This window comes from Pectinophora gossypiella, chromosome Z, assembly GCF_024362695.1.
Source record: "Pectinophora gossypiella chromosome Z, ilPecGoss1.1, whole genome shotgun sequence".
NCBI lineage: Eukaryota > Metazoa > Arthropoda > Insecta > Lepidoptera > Gelechiidae > Pectinophora > Pectinophora gossypiella.
This window is the reverse complement of record NC_065433.1, coordinates 23,991,065-24,009,010: the sequence shown is the minus strand read 5'-3', so window position 1 is coordinate 24,009,010 and position 17,946 is coordinate 23,991,065. Positions and strand designations below refer to the sequence as shown.

Below are 17,946 nucleotides of genomic sequence, written 5' to 3'. Positions count from 1 at the left end.
ACGTAAATCGCGCGCGCAGCGATATGAACCAACCGTGTCACCGCATCGTGCCCGTTATCCCATTCGCCATCTTGCTCCCCTGCCACCCTCCTCTCCGATGACCATGAGTTATCAAACAACTTCCATAACCACTTGACAGTCCAGGCGCACTAGCAAATCTAGCCTCAACAGTCCAGGCATTTCGAACTTGCGCGGCGTTCGATGGGCGATATCGTGGCGTGTTATAAATAGGCTTGTAACTCAAAAACTACTGTGGCTATAATAAAGAAAATTCAGAAACAGCAAGCCAGATGTGCAATGATTCTAATTAGATAAAAATAAAAAAGATCACATTATAAAATCTATCTCAAATCCAATTAGAATTGACAGAATCCGCTCATTTTTTCAGTTATCCCAGCCATGCCTGTTAATAGCATGTAAAGTATCATGTTCTAGGGACTGTAATAATTTTTATTTGAAAGCGCATTTCTTACACTTTTTACTAGTATTCAAATTATATTTTAATGTTACTTAGTTTAAACACAAGAAATATAAATATAACACCTGGTGACGACTTATTTGTAACACCGTATTCTTACCAAGATGGCCGCCCTCGCTAAGTTTCTGTTCGCACTGAGCGTTTCTGCCTTTTTAAGTCGATGGTAACTATGGTTACCAATAACGGGTAAGATTAACATAGACATTTTGTGTGTGTGATTTCAGGAATTAAAGAAAACCAGTAGAAAAATTAAGGTTTATTAATATGAACTAAAACCAATTTATAATTGAATGCTTGTTTTATTTACATTTTTTACCAAGCACTTAACATTCGGACCTTAAAAATATATATTTTTTATTAGAATTTAAAATTACAGTCTTGCAATACAATATACTTGATTGCACAAAATGACGTACCAAACAAATAAATCGAGACACTAGAGACAAAAGGCGGCCTTATTGCTAAATCTAATTGCGCCTGCCGCTTTCTGTCCGTAAGCTCCTGTCGGACATCTACTGGCAGTTTAGTAATTCGTTTTTTTTTGTAATTACTCTCTGTGTCCTCTCTATAGCTGAACTATAGCATCTCTGAAAAAAAAGTCATTGTTTAGAACTGAAGTTAAAATAACGCTAGCGCTCCGTTTGTACGAACCCTTAAACCCAGATAAGTCGATGGTAGGTTTAGTTACCATGATGAAAGTTGACCAAATTTGGTGTACCCTGTAATCAATATCCTGGGCATCTGCTGAAATAATTGTTTATTTCGGTAAATAATGTGTTTCCACGAGTAACTAATAAGTAACGTGGTATATTTAAAACATTATAAAATATAATGCGTCGTGTAATATTCCGTAATTTGCCTCCATTTTAGTGTCAAGAGACGTTTTTTTGATACGATATTTTTCTCTTAATGTTTTTGGAACAAAATCATGGCTTAAATGTTCAGGTTTTTGTAGAAAACGGTAGAGGATATATTCAAGATGTATGCTAATCAATAAAAATAATATATTTTATATACTTACGGCATATTTCTTGTCTAAAACACTCAATCGCAAACACAGTAGTTGACAGTAGACTCGACCAACACTCGTCTGACTTCGACAGTTGTTTTTTTAATGTTACCAACTCATAGGGAAGAGATGCAAATACCACCTAGTAAGGATTTTTATAGTACACAATACTAGTATAATTTTATAATCTATACTAGCTTGTAAAACTAGTTAATCCATAAAATTGGTCACCCTAACGGAACCCCGACTATTGGTAAGTATAGCTACCATCGACTCCTGAGGTGAATTTGGAATCGGTAGCTATAATTACCAACGACTGTAGAGTGGATAAGGATGTTACCGAATCCGATTCATTATTGGGGTGCGGGGAATCGTCCTCTTCAGAGGACAAATTCGCGTTTGTACAGGGTCCCAAAAGGAAATACCGTAGCACAGACGTCGAATGTATGACAGACATGGTAATAGAAAGTTCAAGGACAAGATCTTCAACTTGAAATTTGTTGTGGCCTTACAGTCGATGCTCCCTGTCCACCCCCTACGCCAACTTTGTCAGTATTCTAGTAGGCAAGTGGGTAGTATGCCTAGCGGTGTCACGCCATCTCGGATTGATAAGGTTGCGTGGATTTATAGCAGTTGTTTTGACCACCTTACCACCAGAACCCGGATCATCATGTAGCACCAGAGTGCATGCGATCCCAAACTCGATAAGGTTGCAGAATAATAAAATACCTGATTTATGACTGTGAAAATGTTTTACACTTCTGGAAAAGGATTGAATAAATAAGAAGTCGTAAAATTTAAATTTGTTTATTTTCCTTTCATTATAATGTATGTTAACATGATTGCAAAATTATTAACTTAACAAAAGGATTCAAAATTTATAGATGAAATACGAGTAAAATATGAAATAAAACTGTTGTGATGGCTCATTTCATGGTTCACTTTCCTGTACAAACTGTATAACATGCACAGTTCGAGTGGTTACAAAAGCAAAGGCAGCGATGAGGTGTCTCGCATCGTAACGTAATGCTCAACATGGAATCTTGCATTGTAACACACCAATGCTCTTAGTGAATCACTAAAAGGCTTCTGCACACCAAAATCAGTACCAGCGCAGTTAGAACAAGGACCTGCGCGGTGGCAACGCAGTTATATATTATTAAAAAAATATCAAAATAGTGCGTAAAAATAAATGTTTATATGACTTCAAAGGCAAAGAACCAATGTTCTGATATGACAACTGAACGCGGTTGTAACGGCTTCTGGCCTGCTCCTGCTCTTGGTGTGCCGAATCCTTAAAAATACATGAGACATTTACTATAAAATTTAATTAATTGAGCGAACAATGCAATAAATGCCAAATTGTCCATGTCAAATAAAATCTATAAAAAAAACTATATAAATTAGTTATGGCATAAAATTATTACTAATTCTATAAATAAATCTCAAATTTTAATATAATTTAAGTACAAAATCACGATATGACAGAACAAATTCATGGGAGTGTTCGGCTGAGCGCGGTCGTAACTGCGTCAGGCGCTATGAATTTAAGATATTCTACACAATTAAGGTGCGCTATGTACCGAGACCGAGTAGTGACGGTGAGCAGGATTATTTGTTACGATTGAAAAAATAGTTTAGTAAAATGCCACCAGTTATTAATTAAAAGCCTATTTACATTATCCCACATCGGAATGTTTACTCTACATGATTCTTTATGAATTTATGTAAACGTTCTCATTTTAAAATATATATTATTTCAATTTCGATATGCCACTAATATTTATTTTTTATTAATACTGAAACAGTCCAAATGTTGCTTTTATATAGTAAGGCATTATTGAAAAAATATTTTGGTTACATAAAAGTATGTAGAATAGAATAGATGACATGTTCCAGTCATTATATTTCACGCTGTTCGTCATGTAGTGGTGGGCGCTATGTAGTTCGTATCTATTTTAAACCTACTTAGCCACCACGAAGTTAGGAGCGACGTTCAAAACTGTTCTTTATTGCGGTATGTAGCTCTGTAGAAAGACCGTCGTGGTTAAAGATTAAATTATAATTGTTACAAGTATGAGGATGTTGGCAAGTTGTCAAACGCTGCATATTATCGAGCAGTTCTGTATAAAACTATCAATGACGATCGTTCGGTTCCGAAGTGAAGTGTGCCGGGGATTCATTCAGTTGTATTTGTCGCGCAACATTGATCTGCAGCATGTTGCAAAACATTGAGCAACATTCGTTTCGCAGCCAATGCTCCCGCGCTATATTGAGCAGCGTTGCGCGGCAAATGTCTCTGACCGGATACAAACTAGAGCGTTTACTTGTAACATAACATCAGACGACTCAGTCTATCGAACAGAGCATCGAAAGCGCTCGATGTTTTGTTACAACATGATTTACTGAGCGAATGTTACGTGGCAGGTGACCGCTCTAGTGTGTACACTAGGAACACTCCTCGTAGGCAGTTTATTGAGTTGTTTCTACGACAATCAAGAGGAACCGAACTCAGCCATCCAGGAGAGGTATTTCTGTATGTCGCCCTTGGAAACCGACTTGTTGCACTTTCCGAGCGCCTCCATGAAGTCCTGCTTGGTGACTGGCAGGTCCAGCTCCTCCTTGGCCAGCTGCTTGATCTGCTCGGGCTTCAGACCCGCGATCTTGCGCCGCATCGACATCATCGACGCGTCTCTGTGAACAAAACAAACATACTTCGTATGTTATAAGGTATTTATCTTGGTTGCTTGGAAGAAATACATAAGATCACGCCTATTTCCCGTCGGGGTAGGCAGAGACCACGGAATTCCACTTATTACGATCCTGCCTCTTTCGCTTCTTCCACTATCATCGGTATAGACCTGAACTTTCTTTAAAATATCCTGGATCTGATCGCGGTGTGTACGCCTAGGCCTTCCTCTTCCAAACCCACCCCTACACCCGTATCATAAATCTTTCTCGTAAATCTACTTTCATTTATGTTATGTTTTTATTCTAATTAAAACGGACCTGCAAACATTAGTGATATCAGCACCGGAGTATCCTTCAAGCTTCTTGGCGATGGACCGTATGTCGACCTCGGGGTCGACCTTGACCTCTCGCAGGTTGATGTGCAGCAGCGCCTCGCGGCCCTCCTGGTTCGGCAGCGGGATGTAGATGCGCTTCTCCAGCCGCCGGCGCAGCGCCTCGTCTATGTCCCACGGGAAGTTGGTCGCCGCTAGCACCATCACCACCTGCATGACAAATGATTTTTTAGTCTACATGTAAATAAATAACATAACATATATAATCTATGTACACTGCTGGGTACAGGGCTCCACTCAATCAACCAGGGGAGGTAATGAAGCATGATCCACTTTTTTCCGGACGTCAAATCGGTGCACTTTGGCATTTGTATGGGAATACAAAGCGGTGACGTCATCAAAAAAACGTGGCCAAACGACTCAGAATAATGGTATTCCCCCTCAGTATTCTTTACGATACCACTCACACCCCGTACAAGTACTGGTAGCCATACAAGTACGTACGGGTGTTAGTGACACCGTAACGAATACTGAGGGGGATGATTCAAGATATCAAGTGGAATTTCCTGTCGGAAAACTCATGAAATGATTGGTGTTCTTTTTTTAAATTATTTTCAGTTCCATACTTTTGCGACGGAAAATTCCCCTTGATATCAACTCAGAATCGTGATCTGTATTATCCCTCGAAGTTTTGGTCACTATGTCACTAGCACCCTGAATGTGTTTACCTTCGCTGGTTCGTCAGTGCTGGAGCCTAGTCCATCCATCTGCACGAGAAGTTCGGACTTGACGCGGCGTGACGCCTCATGCTCGCTGTCCGACCCGCGCCGCGAGCACAGCGAGTCAATCTCGTCGATAAATATCGTGCTCGGCGCGTAGAACCGCGCCTGCGAATTCAAACTCAAATTCAAAAAAATATCTTAGGTAACATAGTTCTGTGTTCTACGTAATGTTTACGTAAAGACCGTCTCATCCGCCCAAAACTACTGCGGTTTTTCACAACCTGTATAGTCGGGGTAATAAAGCCGCAAGAAAAATCTCGGCACAGGGCCCCAATGTGACAAAGTAAATGTCAAAACGCGAGTTGGCAAATTTGACCGACGAGTTAACGTTGCTCGTTCACGCATCGATTTACGACCAGCGGGCTTAGCACCGTAAGCGCGCGACTGTTTCTCGCCTCGACATACGTCACCCGTCACCCTCTCACAGTACTGCACAGAAAGAGACAGACGATCTCTGTCGCGGCGAGAAAGAATCGCGTGCTTACGGTGCTAGGCCCGCTGAATATGAAAATGGAAAAGTGTGTCACACAATTTCACACAAAACGAACAATTTTGTCATTTCTTATAAAAATAGGTTTCAGTTTTTTTTTCTTGGCTCTTCTATAAGCAATACACAATAAAATAAGACATTTCTTTTGGAGTGCGACATCTTGAAAAGATCGTGGATGTCTCGGTACTCACGTATATCAAGGACCTTAATTTATCTGGAGTCGCACTTACACAGCGGACAAGATTCAGATTCAGTTTCTTTATTTGCATTGAACATAGGTACATAAAATTGGTGTTACAGGTTAAGGTTATAGTTAGTTCTCTACGTTCCACCGCAGGCCACAAGGCCTGCTGCTTTTTGTAATTTGTTTATTTAGTTGTCAATATATTTTTCTCTTCCTTTCAGCTGCTTGGGTTTAACTTCTCCAATTTTATATAAAGCTATTGAAAGCGCATCGTTTTTAACGTTGTACGTAGTGTGCTTCTTCATACACATTTCGCGTTTTGACGTTTAGTGGAAAGTAAGTGATTTGACTAGTTGTTGAGGTAGTTGGTTGGTTGGTAAGTTGTTAGCCTATTTACCATTTCAAAGAGCAGTCGGACTAGTTTCTCGGACTCGCCGCGGTACTTGGAAGTGAGCGTGGATGACGACACGTTGAAGAAGGTGGTCCCGCACTCGGTGGCCACCGCCTTGGCCAGCATCGTCTTGCCCGTGCCCGGCGGCCCCACCATTAGCACGCCTTTCCACGGTCGGCGGATACCCTGAGGATAAACATTTCATCACCCTATAGCACACATGTTGTAATCAAGAGACAAAATCGTATTTAAATGTACATAGTATAATCAAACATAGCTAGAGCGTACTCGCCAACAAATTGGTGTCAGTTTGGCGAGAGAATGTTATGTGCAAAAAATGTATAATTTATGGTTCAAATAAATTTAAAAAAAAAAACACGCCGAACACTTCATACAAAAATACATCCGTAGGACTGTCTACATAGGTTATTGGAACAGTAAACGATAAATTTACACAAATCTTTAAGTACACTCATTCCTAGAGAGGTGGGTAGTCTAGCATTAAGTACCTATACTTGGTCACACCGACCTCCGTGGTCCAGTGGTTGAACGCTGAGCTCACGACCCGGAGGTCCCGGGTTCGATTCCCGGTGGGGACATATCACAAAAATTACTTTGTGGTCCCTAGTTTGGTTAGGACATTACTGGTTGATCACCAGATTGTCGGAAAGTAAGATGATCCGTGCTTCGAAAGGCACGTTAAGCCGTTGGTCCTGGTTACTACTTACTGATGTAAGTAAGTAGTCGTTACACGAGCCATGTCAGGGGCCTTTGGCGGCTCAATAGTAACCCTGACACCAGGGTTGATGAGGTTGGTACTCCACCTCACAACCCACGCGATAGAAGAAGAAGTGCTTATGGCTATCGACCCGCTGGGTCGATTAAGTCTTTCAAATATAATTCTCTCAGACGACGCCCTGTCACTATAAGGTGACGATATTCTAATTATTTTTCCAAAATACTCTTAGTTAGAACAGCCTCCATGGTCTAGTGGTTATAGCGTAGGGCTCACGATCTGGAGTTTAGGGTTCGATTCCCGTTGAGGACATTGTTAAAATCACGTTGTGAGACTGTCCTTTGTATGGCTAGCAAATCGCTGAATCACTTGATTGTCCGAAAAATTAAGATGATTTTGTGCTTCGGAAGGCACGACAAGCCGCGGAATCAGCGATACGTCACCTTGTAGTTATAAAGCATTATCGATAACTTGCAGAAATCGTTTAAATTATAATTTCGGGAATTCAAGTCGTAAACCTTAGTTTCTTAAGTAAAACAAAGCTAGGTATTTTTACATAATCTGATACTCAGAGATGGAATATGAAAGGCGTGAAGATAAGTAACCCAAACGTTTTTATTAAAAAAAGCTTTATTAGATTTTCTTTTGTACCCACTCTGATTTGAATTTTTTTGATGTAATTTATTGATTTCCCTTGGATATGACGAGCTCTGAGGTTGATCTCATTTTTCTTACGAATTTCGAAACAATAAGTTCGACTTTTGAACATATTATTGGTGACGTCATAACTTGGCAATTTCATTATGAACCGATAGAAAACTATCGTTTTGACGTCCCTCGTTTTTTAAGAAGTAGCATTCAAATTTTAAAATTCGAAATTATTTATTCTGTAGGTAACATAGTTACATTTTTAATCGTATTTTTTTATATAACGAACGTCTGAACTTACAACCTGCATCCTGTAACCTCAATGGACTAGGTCGCCGTCTAGGCTAACTTACCTTGAAGAAGTCTGGCATCCACATTGGCAAGACCACGGCCTCTTCCAGCAGTCGCTTCGCTTCCGCCAAGTCAGCAATGTCGTCCCACCGGATATTGGGGTTCTTTTGTACTATGTCCCTCTCTGAAAGTGAGCAGAGAACAATGTTAACACCACAGTGTCGAGTGAGGTAAACCAGCGTTGAATATTTAAATGAGACAAGAATTTAACGTCGCATCGCTTCGCTATGTACAGTCATAAGCAATATCATGTACCCACTTTAGAACCCTGTCGCACTATTTGACTTGCGGTTTAATTTGTCAAAACAGTTAATTTGAGATGGTTTCAAAGTGTATATTACATTAGTACTCGTGACCGTATAGGTATACACCCATATAGGTATATATGTTGATACACGACTACACGACACAACAACATAAGCTACACGACTACAAACTAATTGGGGTAGGTAGAGTTACATCCATCGCAAGATGAACTAAGTACATGCACTGAACTTTCTGTTAAACCAACGTGTTAGGTGTTGAGCAGTATCGCCATCTATAACGGTCGAGCCAAATGTGTTAGTTAAAATTGCACTTAAGATAAAGTACAAGTCCGGCACCGGGGTTTGAACCGACGCTCCCCGTTTGAGAAGCAAGCCGGTGTACCATACGACCACAGTGACTAGATACCTCATTATATACTTGATAATAATTACAGCTGTCAGAACAGGCGGGTTAAAATGGCCACATCGAAGCAATTCATCTAAGAAGGCAATATTGCTATTTGATATTTGTTTGCATTGCGCACATACTTTTATATGCGTAAATGTCAAATTGCAACATTTTTACCGACTTCAAAAAAGGAGGTTCGCAATTCGACCGTATATATTTTTTTTATGTTTGTTCGGGCATAACTTCGTCGTATATGAACCGATTTTGATAATTCTTTTTTTAACCCCCCTGTACAGATTCCCTTACATCAAAATCGTGATGATGAGAATCGGTAATCACGAGGTGATGAAGTAAGATTACATTATGTTTGCAATTTTTGCAATGCTTACAAATCGCAGCTTTTTATGAGTCATAGTTAAAGTGATAGTATAGTATCGAAATTAGACTAATAAATCGCTTTGCTTGCTGTTATTAGATTGCATTACGATTAGATACGTTTGAAGTACAGTAGATTTGAACTTGATCATAAATACAGTCTATATACGTCGCACTGCTGGGCATAGACCTCCCCCAATCTAAAGTTTCAAATACAATAAATTAAAAATGATTAATTCTACGTATTAAACAATGATAAACTTGTACATTGCCATTACTGTTTCATCCATAAGAAGGAAGAAAGTTACGAAAACATCAGTAGAGATATAGTATCTCACATCTCTATCGCACTAACGGTATACAGCTTAGTACAAAAGAGCAAAATATATGTTGTTCTAATCGTGTTACGTTTTACAGAGTAGAATTTTCGTTTTTCTATTCCGAGGTCGACACTGAAGAGGTTTTATTTTAGGTAAGATTTTCAAGAGATAATCAGTTCAGGAGAAGAAATTATAAAAATAGTAGTAGATATTTAATAGATACACTTCGCAAGCAGAATTCACAAAGCAATAAAAAAGTAGCAATTGCACTTCGCACGTAATATTCTATGACTGCATTTTTATAGCACGTCATAGTTTTACATATTCGTTGCTATGGTGATTATTCGCAAACTTCACATGGATTTTGTACGACAACATAATATTACGTCAGTCGCATGAAAAATTAAATGCGTGATAAGTTGCATAATACATTCTTGTTTATTTCATTGTTAATCTTATTAGCCATGGAGCGTCCGGTCACGAGTACTAATATGTATACACTTTGAATCCATGTCACATTAACTTTTTTGACAAATTAAACCCTAAGTCGCATTAAATATCAAATATGATAGTGCGACAGGGTTCTAAAGTGGGTACATGATATTGCTCATGACTGTACAACTGTCTTACTGCTCGATATATATTATATTTACATAGCTTATATAGCAAATGTAAATTGTTACTGGCAATAAATTTATTTTATTCTTATTCTTATGTAAATGTTATTGCATATCAGGAGCTGTGTAACCACCTGTCTGATAGCCTATCCAGGACTTATCTGGCAGATACTTGCAAAGTCAGTTTTAAAATATCGCTCAGCGCATGCAAAAAAATATGTTAGAGACACTAAGATGTAAAGTTATAATGATAGAAGAATTTACAAATCATTAAAACCTTTATTACTTTAAGCACAGCGCTTTTGTCAAAAAAATATGAAAATAAGTATTTAATGTAATGTAATGGCGGTTGTTATCTGACTGTATTTTAGTACACATACATACATAAACTCACGCCCGTTATCCCTAATGGGGTGGGCAGAGCCACAAGTAATCAAAGACAACTTGCAGCCACTGTTGATACGAAGTCCAAAGATGGATATGACTGTACTGTACTGTATTTTAGTGATGTACAATAAATGAAAACCACACGGAACGCAACGAAATGCAAATTATCTGTAAAGTTTCCATTATTCGTTACTTCTTTTCTATTTATTGGAGTGGAATACACTTCAGCAATCGGCGTTCACTTCAACTTAACTTGAGTTCCTGACAAGACTGAACAGGCACTTTCTGGGTAAGCTCGTACGCCGTCGATACTTCCTTAACCTCATTAGGAGGGAGTATGGTATCAAGAACAAACTCATATCAAGAAAAAAAAAATACGGTCACGTTGCAGTTTGTGTGATGACTAATCAGATATTATACTGTCCTACGGCCATTTAAGACTAAAGTAAGACCCAGAGGGGCTGAGGTCGGCGCCCAATACGATTTGGTGCGGGGCGCAGGGTTACCGTTCTATATTCTATGCTATACTAGAATCAAACGCTTGCTGCCCGCGGTGCAATAAAACGTGGAAGCAGAACGCCGAATATGTGATACGCTCTCTGTTGCACTTACGAGGCTTACGGGCGAAAATAGTGACGTGCCACTGTTGTGTCGATAGTATTAATATAAAAAGGAAAGATTTCACACCACGCGTCCATCCCTAGCGCACCAATGATTTATGGCACTGCGGGAAGCGAACGTTTGATTTTAGTATAGTAGTAAGTACACCACAGCGAGTCATGATTCGTACCGAGCATCTCGACGAGGTCTGCGTCGGCGCTGGAGGGCGGCTCGAACCGCCGCTCCTCCTCCCTGTGCTTCTCATCGTCTGTGTCGCCGTTGTTGTTGTCTTTGTCCTGCTTGTCCTTCCCGCCGCCGTGGTCTTTACTCGACGCGTCTTTTGTTTTTGCTGGAAAAGACATAAAACAATAAGAATTGGATTATACACAGCTGGGCACAGGTGTCTCCTCAATCAGCGAGAGGGGTAACGAGCATGCTCCACCATACTGCACCACTGCGAGTTGGTGGAGGTGTTTTTTACGGCTAGCCTGGCCCAATGGCTTAACGTGCCTTCCAAAGCACGGAATCATCTTCTGTAGTAATTATAGTCAAAGGTAGTTTAAAATCAGATAGTGGTAGCCAGACTCCGTAGTAGCCAGATTTCTGGATCGTGCTCGTTTTAGACCAGAATAGCGCCGCACCGTTCACAATGGCGTGAATTTATTTGAAGAGAAGCGTTTACAAGATCTCGACGCAAAGCGCCAAATACGGAAGACTCGACCGAAACCCTCCTATAACTACACATTCAATTCGTCAGGCCAGCAACAACACCACAACGTAGCAGTTGTGATGACAGGTGTCAAAAACACGACCGTCTAACCACGCATGATTATGATAGCCGACTGGCTCCAACAACTGGGAATAAAACAGGAAATAGGAGACATACAGAGAGCGGGAGCGAAAATGAGAAGAACAGAGGGAAATTGAATATTAAATGTCGGAGGTATCTGCCTTTTACTTCGCATAATTAAATATTTATCTTTTGTTTCCCCAAGCGTCTCGCTAGCGAATGTTTTATCTTTACAACAACAGGTCAGGCATCCAGAGGCCGTTTGTTGCATACCACGCCGATATAAAACCTAAACAGACGCCGCGAAACAACGATGTTATTGATTATAAAACTTTATGTAAATAAAGGGCGAGGAACTAATGCGGAAAAAACAGTATTAGTAGGTATACTGTTTTTATTTTTGGTCATTTCTCGACATGGTTAATTGTTAGAATAAACAATAGATATTCTGACACTCATCATTATCCCCCTAGCTGAGACTGCCCTCAAGATCATGCTCGAAAGTCTCTGTTTTTACTTAAAATCTGTCACATTGACTTGATCTTGAGAGCAGAATCGAAGCTCCTTCTCTGCCCGCTCAACCCCCACCATACTACATTGTCGAATAGTGGAACTAAACTGCCTTCTGTTACAAGCTGAGAATAGTTTATTAATACAACCCTGCGGCACGCTGAGGAGGTGAGGATATGGTATCCCGACGTGCCGGCAGAGTAGGGGAATGATTGACGATGATAAAGTAGAAGCAACAGCAACAGGAGTATATACAGTTTATTAAAAACACTTCACAAACTTAGTAGCATAGTCACAAAAATAATAGTTCACAATATACACATTTTAAAAAGATTCAAGACTAAGGATTTAGAGGGCACGGCCCTAAACGGTATAACACACTTGTTGTTTTTATGAAGGTCGGGGATTCAGTGAGTCAAAAGTGAGTAAAATGAAAGGAAATGCGAATGGAATGGAATGAGAATTTCGTAATTTAAAATGATGATGGTCCGAACAAAAGGCCAGTATGTGCAGAGTTTGTACTCTGCTACAACCCTAAGATACGCTTACCGCTATGTGCTTTGTTGGTGTTCAGTTTAGGGGTCCGCACGTCGGAGACCTTTCTGTTCTGCGAGGTGACGTTCCGCTGGTTGACGGGGCCCTTCTTGTCGCGGTTGTTGACCCTCGTGTTGTTCCGGGCTGATTTCAACGGCGCAGGTCCCCTGGAAGACAAGATAATACTGTCACATTTATTTCTGGCTGCAAAGGCTCATACGATAAATACATGTGTTCAAATGAAAGATTATTATGAACGTGATGTGTATGAGATGGAGTTTATGAACGTGTCCTGAATAGCGCGAAAGAGAGAGAGTGGAGAGGAGGAAGATGGCAGCGGTTGGATTGGAAGCGACGGTTTATTTTAAATAGTTACATACATAAATTTAACAATACGTACAAAACTATACCTGATTAAAATGAATGTCCTTTTCGCTAAATATCCGTCATGCATAATTTGATTAGATAGCTAGATAAAATCGGGTAAGGGGTTGGATCTTATTATCTATGGATTGGTTGATTGGTTACAAGCACGTCTCTATGGAGCGACATGGAGTATGCTCTATACCTCCTTCGGATAATGGAGGGAAAGCTTGTGTCCAACAGCGGGACTTGCTGGAGGTGTTTGCGCTAGAAAAAAAAACTAAAAAAAATGCAACGAACTTGTGTTCAACGGTGGTAGGAGCGGGCCACGTGGTGGGGTCTCTGTCGGGGGGAGGGGGCCAGATGTCCGGGTCCACCTCGTGGGGGGCCAGCGCCCACGTCTGGTCCCGGGTTGGCAGGTCCTCGATATCTGCAACAGACGAACATTACTTCAATCACACATAGATAGATATAAGATCTCGCTTATTTCCTGTTGGGGTAGGCAGAGATCACGGAATTCCACTTACTACGATCTTGACAACACTTTCGCGTCTTCCACTATCATCAAAGTAAAAAAAAAAATACTGTCGCGCAAAGCATCTTAAGTACTCATAATGTGTCTTCGAATTCGAATACCTGGGGGGGTTAAAATGGCGACATCGAAGCAATTCATCTAAGAAAGCAATATTGCTATTTGACATTTGTTTGCATTGCGCGCTTACTTTTATATGCGCAAATGTCAAATTGCAATATTGCTTTCTGAGATGAATTGCTTCGATGTGGCCATTTTAACCCCCCTGTACTTGATGCACTAAAGGCATTAGTGGACATATGAATAGTTCCGGAAAAACGGTTACATCTTCACTTCAATTAGTTCTACTTTCCAATAGTAGACACTGTTCGCTGGGCCTACGCAACAGTGTAAATAAAGAGAAAGTAGGACTGTTTCTGATACAATCTCACCCAATCTTAAAATTCTATATTGATAAGACCATACCAGCAGTCTTATTCTGTAACAACATCCATCCATCCATCGGTCCATGTCCCACCTAATAGCACGCCCACCGTGCAGGTTGCATTTGCCAATAGCGGTCTCTTTTATATTAATTTTGTTTTTGTCTATTATTTTTTACTTCTTTGTATTTTGTTTTATTTTTAGTTGTCATTATACTTTTATTTATGTCAGCCGCTCATTTCGTTCTCTCAAATTTTCCCTATTTTATTATTAGCTATCGAAGGCTTAATCGCACCGCTTACACCCACTGTGCCCTGAAACCTGCACGCGGGCGGACTTGATGAGCGCTTCCACCCGCGCTATTGCCGTGGCAGCATTTTGAGCTGATAAATTATAAAATGTTAAAATCAAGGGGAGGTCTTTGCCCAGCAGTGGGATCGTATAGGCTAAATAAGATAAGAAATTATAAAGTATTTTGTTCGACTTGCCATCGACACGACACGAAAAAAGAAGAAGACTACAACGTCAATCTAAATCCTAATTCCGTCGAGTGGAATTGTCTAAATACAGACTATACACTGATAACGGCCTTCGTGGTCCAGTGGTTGAGCATTGGGCTCACGATCCGGAGGTCCCGGGTTCGAATCTCGGTGGGGACATATCACGTATCACCATCTCACTCCGGCTGACTGAAGTAAGAGGCGCCCACCCCCGCGGCAAGGACGCGTCGAACAGGAATTGTACCAGTGAAGGGCAGAGAAGGTGACACTGACTCCCCTGGGGCCGGGTTAATGGTCTTGTATGAAACCAAAACCAAAGGGCCTAGTTGCTTGAAATAAATGGTTTGTTTTTTTATAAAGTAGTGGAATATACTATAAAATTGACGTAAACATGCCTGCAGTACCAGTAGTAATATCTGTTATCTCGTGTTATTCATATCAACAAACACATTACAATCCGGTTATCACCGCTGAGCATATTATGTACACACACATGATTGACGCGGAATTAATTGTAGGTACTATTCCCATACATATTAATAATAAAACTTAGAGCTTTGTGTTAAAAAGAAAGAATGCGGATTATAGCGCCGAGACAAACCCGTGAGGGGTTTAGTGGAGTTATTTTAATTGTTTTGTTAATCTTTAAAAAAATACATTTATTAAAAAAAAGTAGGTAGGTAAGTTCACGAGTACTAATATGTATACACTTTGCAACCATGTCACATTAACTTTTCTGACAAATGAAACCATAAGCCTCATTAAATGTCAAATACGATAGTGCGACAGGGTACTAAAGTGGGTACAAGATATTGCAATAGTGAACATAATAATGAATTTAAACTTTATCTCTAAAAAGGGACGTCAGCTCAGCAAGATGTTGTGACTCTCCGACATTGAGGGAGTGCCACAACGCTGACTTTCAGCTGAGCCCCAACGTTAAAAGTTAGACAAAACAGCAACTATATCTACCGCTTGATAGTGTTAGAGAATCAAATCCAGAATGTTTGAAAGAGAGTCCTGAGGGTTAAAAAGTCCACACCAAAGCAATCCATCTAAAAAAACAACATTGCTATTTGACAGTTGTTCGCACTGCGCACTTACTTTTATATGCGCAAATGTCAAATTGCAATATTGCTTTTTTTAGATGTGGCCTTTTTAATCCCCCTGGTCAAAAATACTCTCAACCGGCGAGCATATAGCGAAAGTGGCGTGTCAGGGTCGTAGTAAGTGGTGTACGGTAATCACTGCCTTCAGCTCTGCTTTTCATCATTTTTTATAACCTTTCTACTATTTTTTTTATTTTAAGTTTCCTCAAATTAAATAAAACCTCCTGAATAGACTAAACACAATAAAACATAGGATCGCGCCTGTATCCCCGAAGGGGTAGGCAGAAGTGTAAACACTCATTCCTACAACCCATTTTTCGTATATGAAATGAAAAAATCTTGCGACGAATGTACCTCTTGACTATCCCAATTAGATTGGCTTTTTTTTTCAATTGGATTGATTCTTTTGCACTGTAAAGTTGTGAAATGTAAATAAATAAATAATAACTGTTCTGAAGTGAAAAATACAAACAAACAGCTCTACTGTGACCCTGCGCAATTTAAAAGAAATTAATATATTTTTTATCTTGTTTATCAATCTACGTTGTACCTCGTGGTTAAAACCATGCGCCGCCGGTGAAGCCACTTTCATTAACCGAGGCATGATATAATAGCGATAGTGAATTTCTAGTTAATTATCGATCCCCTGTATAATGAGGCGATTTAATCGACTTATCTTCCACACCCGATTGGGCAGTCGGACATGTTGGAAAACGTAGAGTTGTAAAGCTAGACACACAACGCGTGCAACACCTGGGGGGTTAAAATGGTCACATCGAAGCAATTCATCTAAGAAAGCAATATTGCTATTTGACATTTGTTTGCATTGCGCACTGACTTTTATATGCGCAAATGTCAAATTGAAATATTGCTTACTTAGATGAATTGCTTCGATGTGGCCATTTTAACCCCCCTGACGTTTTACCATGTATATTGGGGGGGGGGGGGGGGATATTTTATTTGAGGAATCTTCTTATTTCAATTGCGACGTCGCCAAGGTGTGACACGCTTATCTAGCAAGTGTCTATTCTCTCCCTCATCATCATCATCAGCCCATTAACGTCCCCACTGGTGGGGCACGGGCCCTCGCTATGGATGGATAGGGAGATCGGGCCTTAAACCATCACGCGGGCCCAGTGCGGATTGATGGTTATTAACGACTGCTAATGCAGCCGGGACCAACGGCTTAACGTGCCTTTCGAAGCACGGAGGAGCTCGAGATGGAAACTTTTTTTTGTGGTCACCCACCCTATGACCGGCCTTTACGAAAGTTGCTTAACTTCAACAATCGCAGACCGAGCGCGTTTACCGCTGCGCCACCGAGCTCCTCCCTATTACCTGGTTAATACAGGTAGATAGACGTCCTTCGGGAACTTCCTTTTTACATTGCTAATATACCCATCATAAACTCTTATAGTATTTTAAAGGCGAAATTACGATAATTATATTACACGGATAATGCTCGAACGACAGAACGATAAATTGTTTTCTTTTTAAAATTATTTATTTTCATCAAAATCGGTTTAACGGTTTAAGCGTCAAAAGGTAACAATCAGACAGTTACTTTCGCATTTGCTGTATTTGTTTGGATACTAAATCTTGCCTGAAAATACTGTTTTATTAATACAGGGTGTTAGTTACACCGTGCCGAATACTGAGGGGGATGATTCAGCTTATGAAGTAGAATCATCCCCGCAAAAGTAAGGAATAGAAATAAAAATAAACAGTAACATTTTCACGAATTTAGCGACGGAAAATTCCACTTGATATTAACTAAGAATCAATAATCTGAAAAGCTGGCAACTCACCCACTGGGTGAGTTTACATTGGGTGAGTTACCACCTAAGCCGAATCATCACCTTCAGTATTCGTTACGGTGTCACTAACACCCTTTATACCTCTTGATAAGAGTCTAAAGATTTAGATTAGATATATGTGCTTTGTTTAGCTAAGAACAATGAATGTTTAACAATACATTAGTACTCTGTACATGGACTTGGAGATCGATGGTTGTGAGTTAAATAGTTAATTACGATTCATTAGAATGTGTACGCAATAAGTGTATCCATCCGACTTATACTTTTCTTAACCGGCTTACCTACGTACCGGCTTGCTTCTCAATTGGGGATCGCCCATGGAC

The 17,946-nt window shown here is 40.1% G+C and overlaps 1 protein-coding gene and 1 long non-coding RNA gene across 3 annotated transcripts in view; both read right to left on the bottom strand.

The window, feature by feature from the left end:
- Positions 1-126: 126 nt before the first annotated feature.
- Positions 127-1,814, bottom strand: LOC126380410 (uncharacterized). The gene is made up of 3 exons (XR_007568475.1): positions 1,500-1,814; positions 1,167-1,222; positions 127-1,065 (listed from the first exon to the last, which is right to left on the bottom strand). It is a non-coding gene; the product is annotated as an uncharacterized LOC126380410 (long non-coding RNA).
- A 464-nt stretch (positions 1,815-2,278) lies between these two features.
- LOC126380321 (katanin p60 ATPase-containing subunit A-like 1) overlaps positions 2,279-17,946 on the bottom strand; it is a 30,513-nt gene continuing 14,845 nt past the window's right edge. For both annotated transcript variants that reach the window (XM_050029654.1, XM_050029655.1), the window contains exons 3-10: positions 13,543-13,672; positions 12,895-13,046; positions 11,236-11,394; positions 8,095-8,216; positions 6,364-6,543; positions 5,239-5,397; positions 4,497-4,720; positions 2,279-4,181 (exon numbers count right to left, since the gene is read on the bottom strand). In XM_050029654.1, coding sequence (XP_049885611.1) covers positions 3,983-4,181; positions 4,497-4,720; positions 5,239-5,397; positions 6,364-6,543; positions 8,095-8,216; positions 11,236-11,394; positions 12,895-13,046; positions 13,543-13,672 — 1,325 coding nt within the window. In that variant the 3' untranslated portion in view covers positions 2,279-3,982. The remainder of the gene's footprint in view (positions 4,182-4,496; positions 4,721-5,238; positions 5,398-6,363; positions 6,544-8,094; positions 8,217-11,235; positions 11,395-12,894; positions 13,047-13,542; positions 13,673-17,946) is intronic.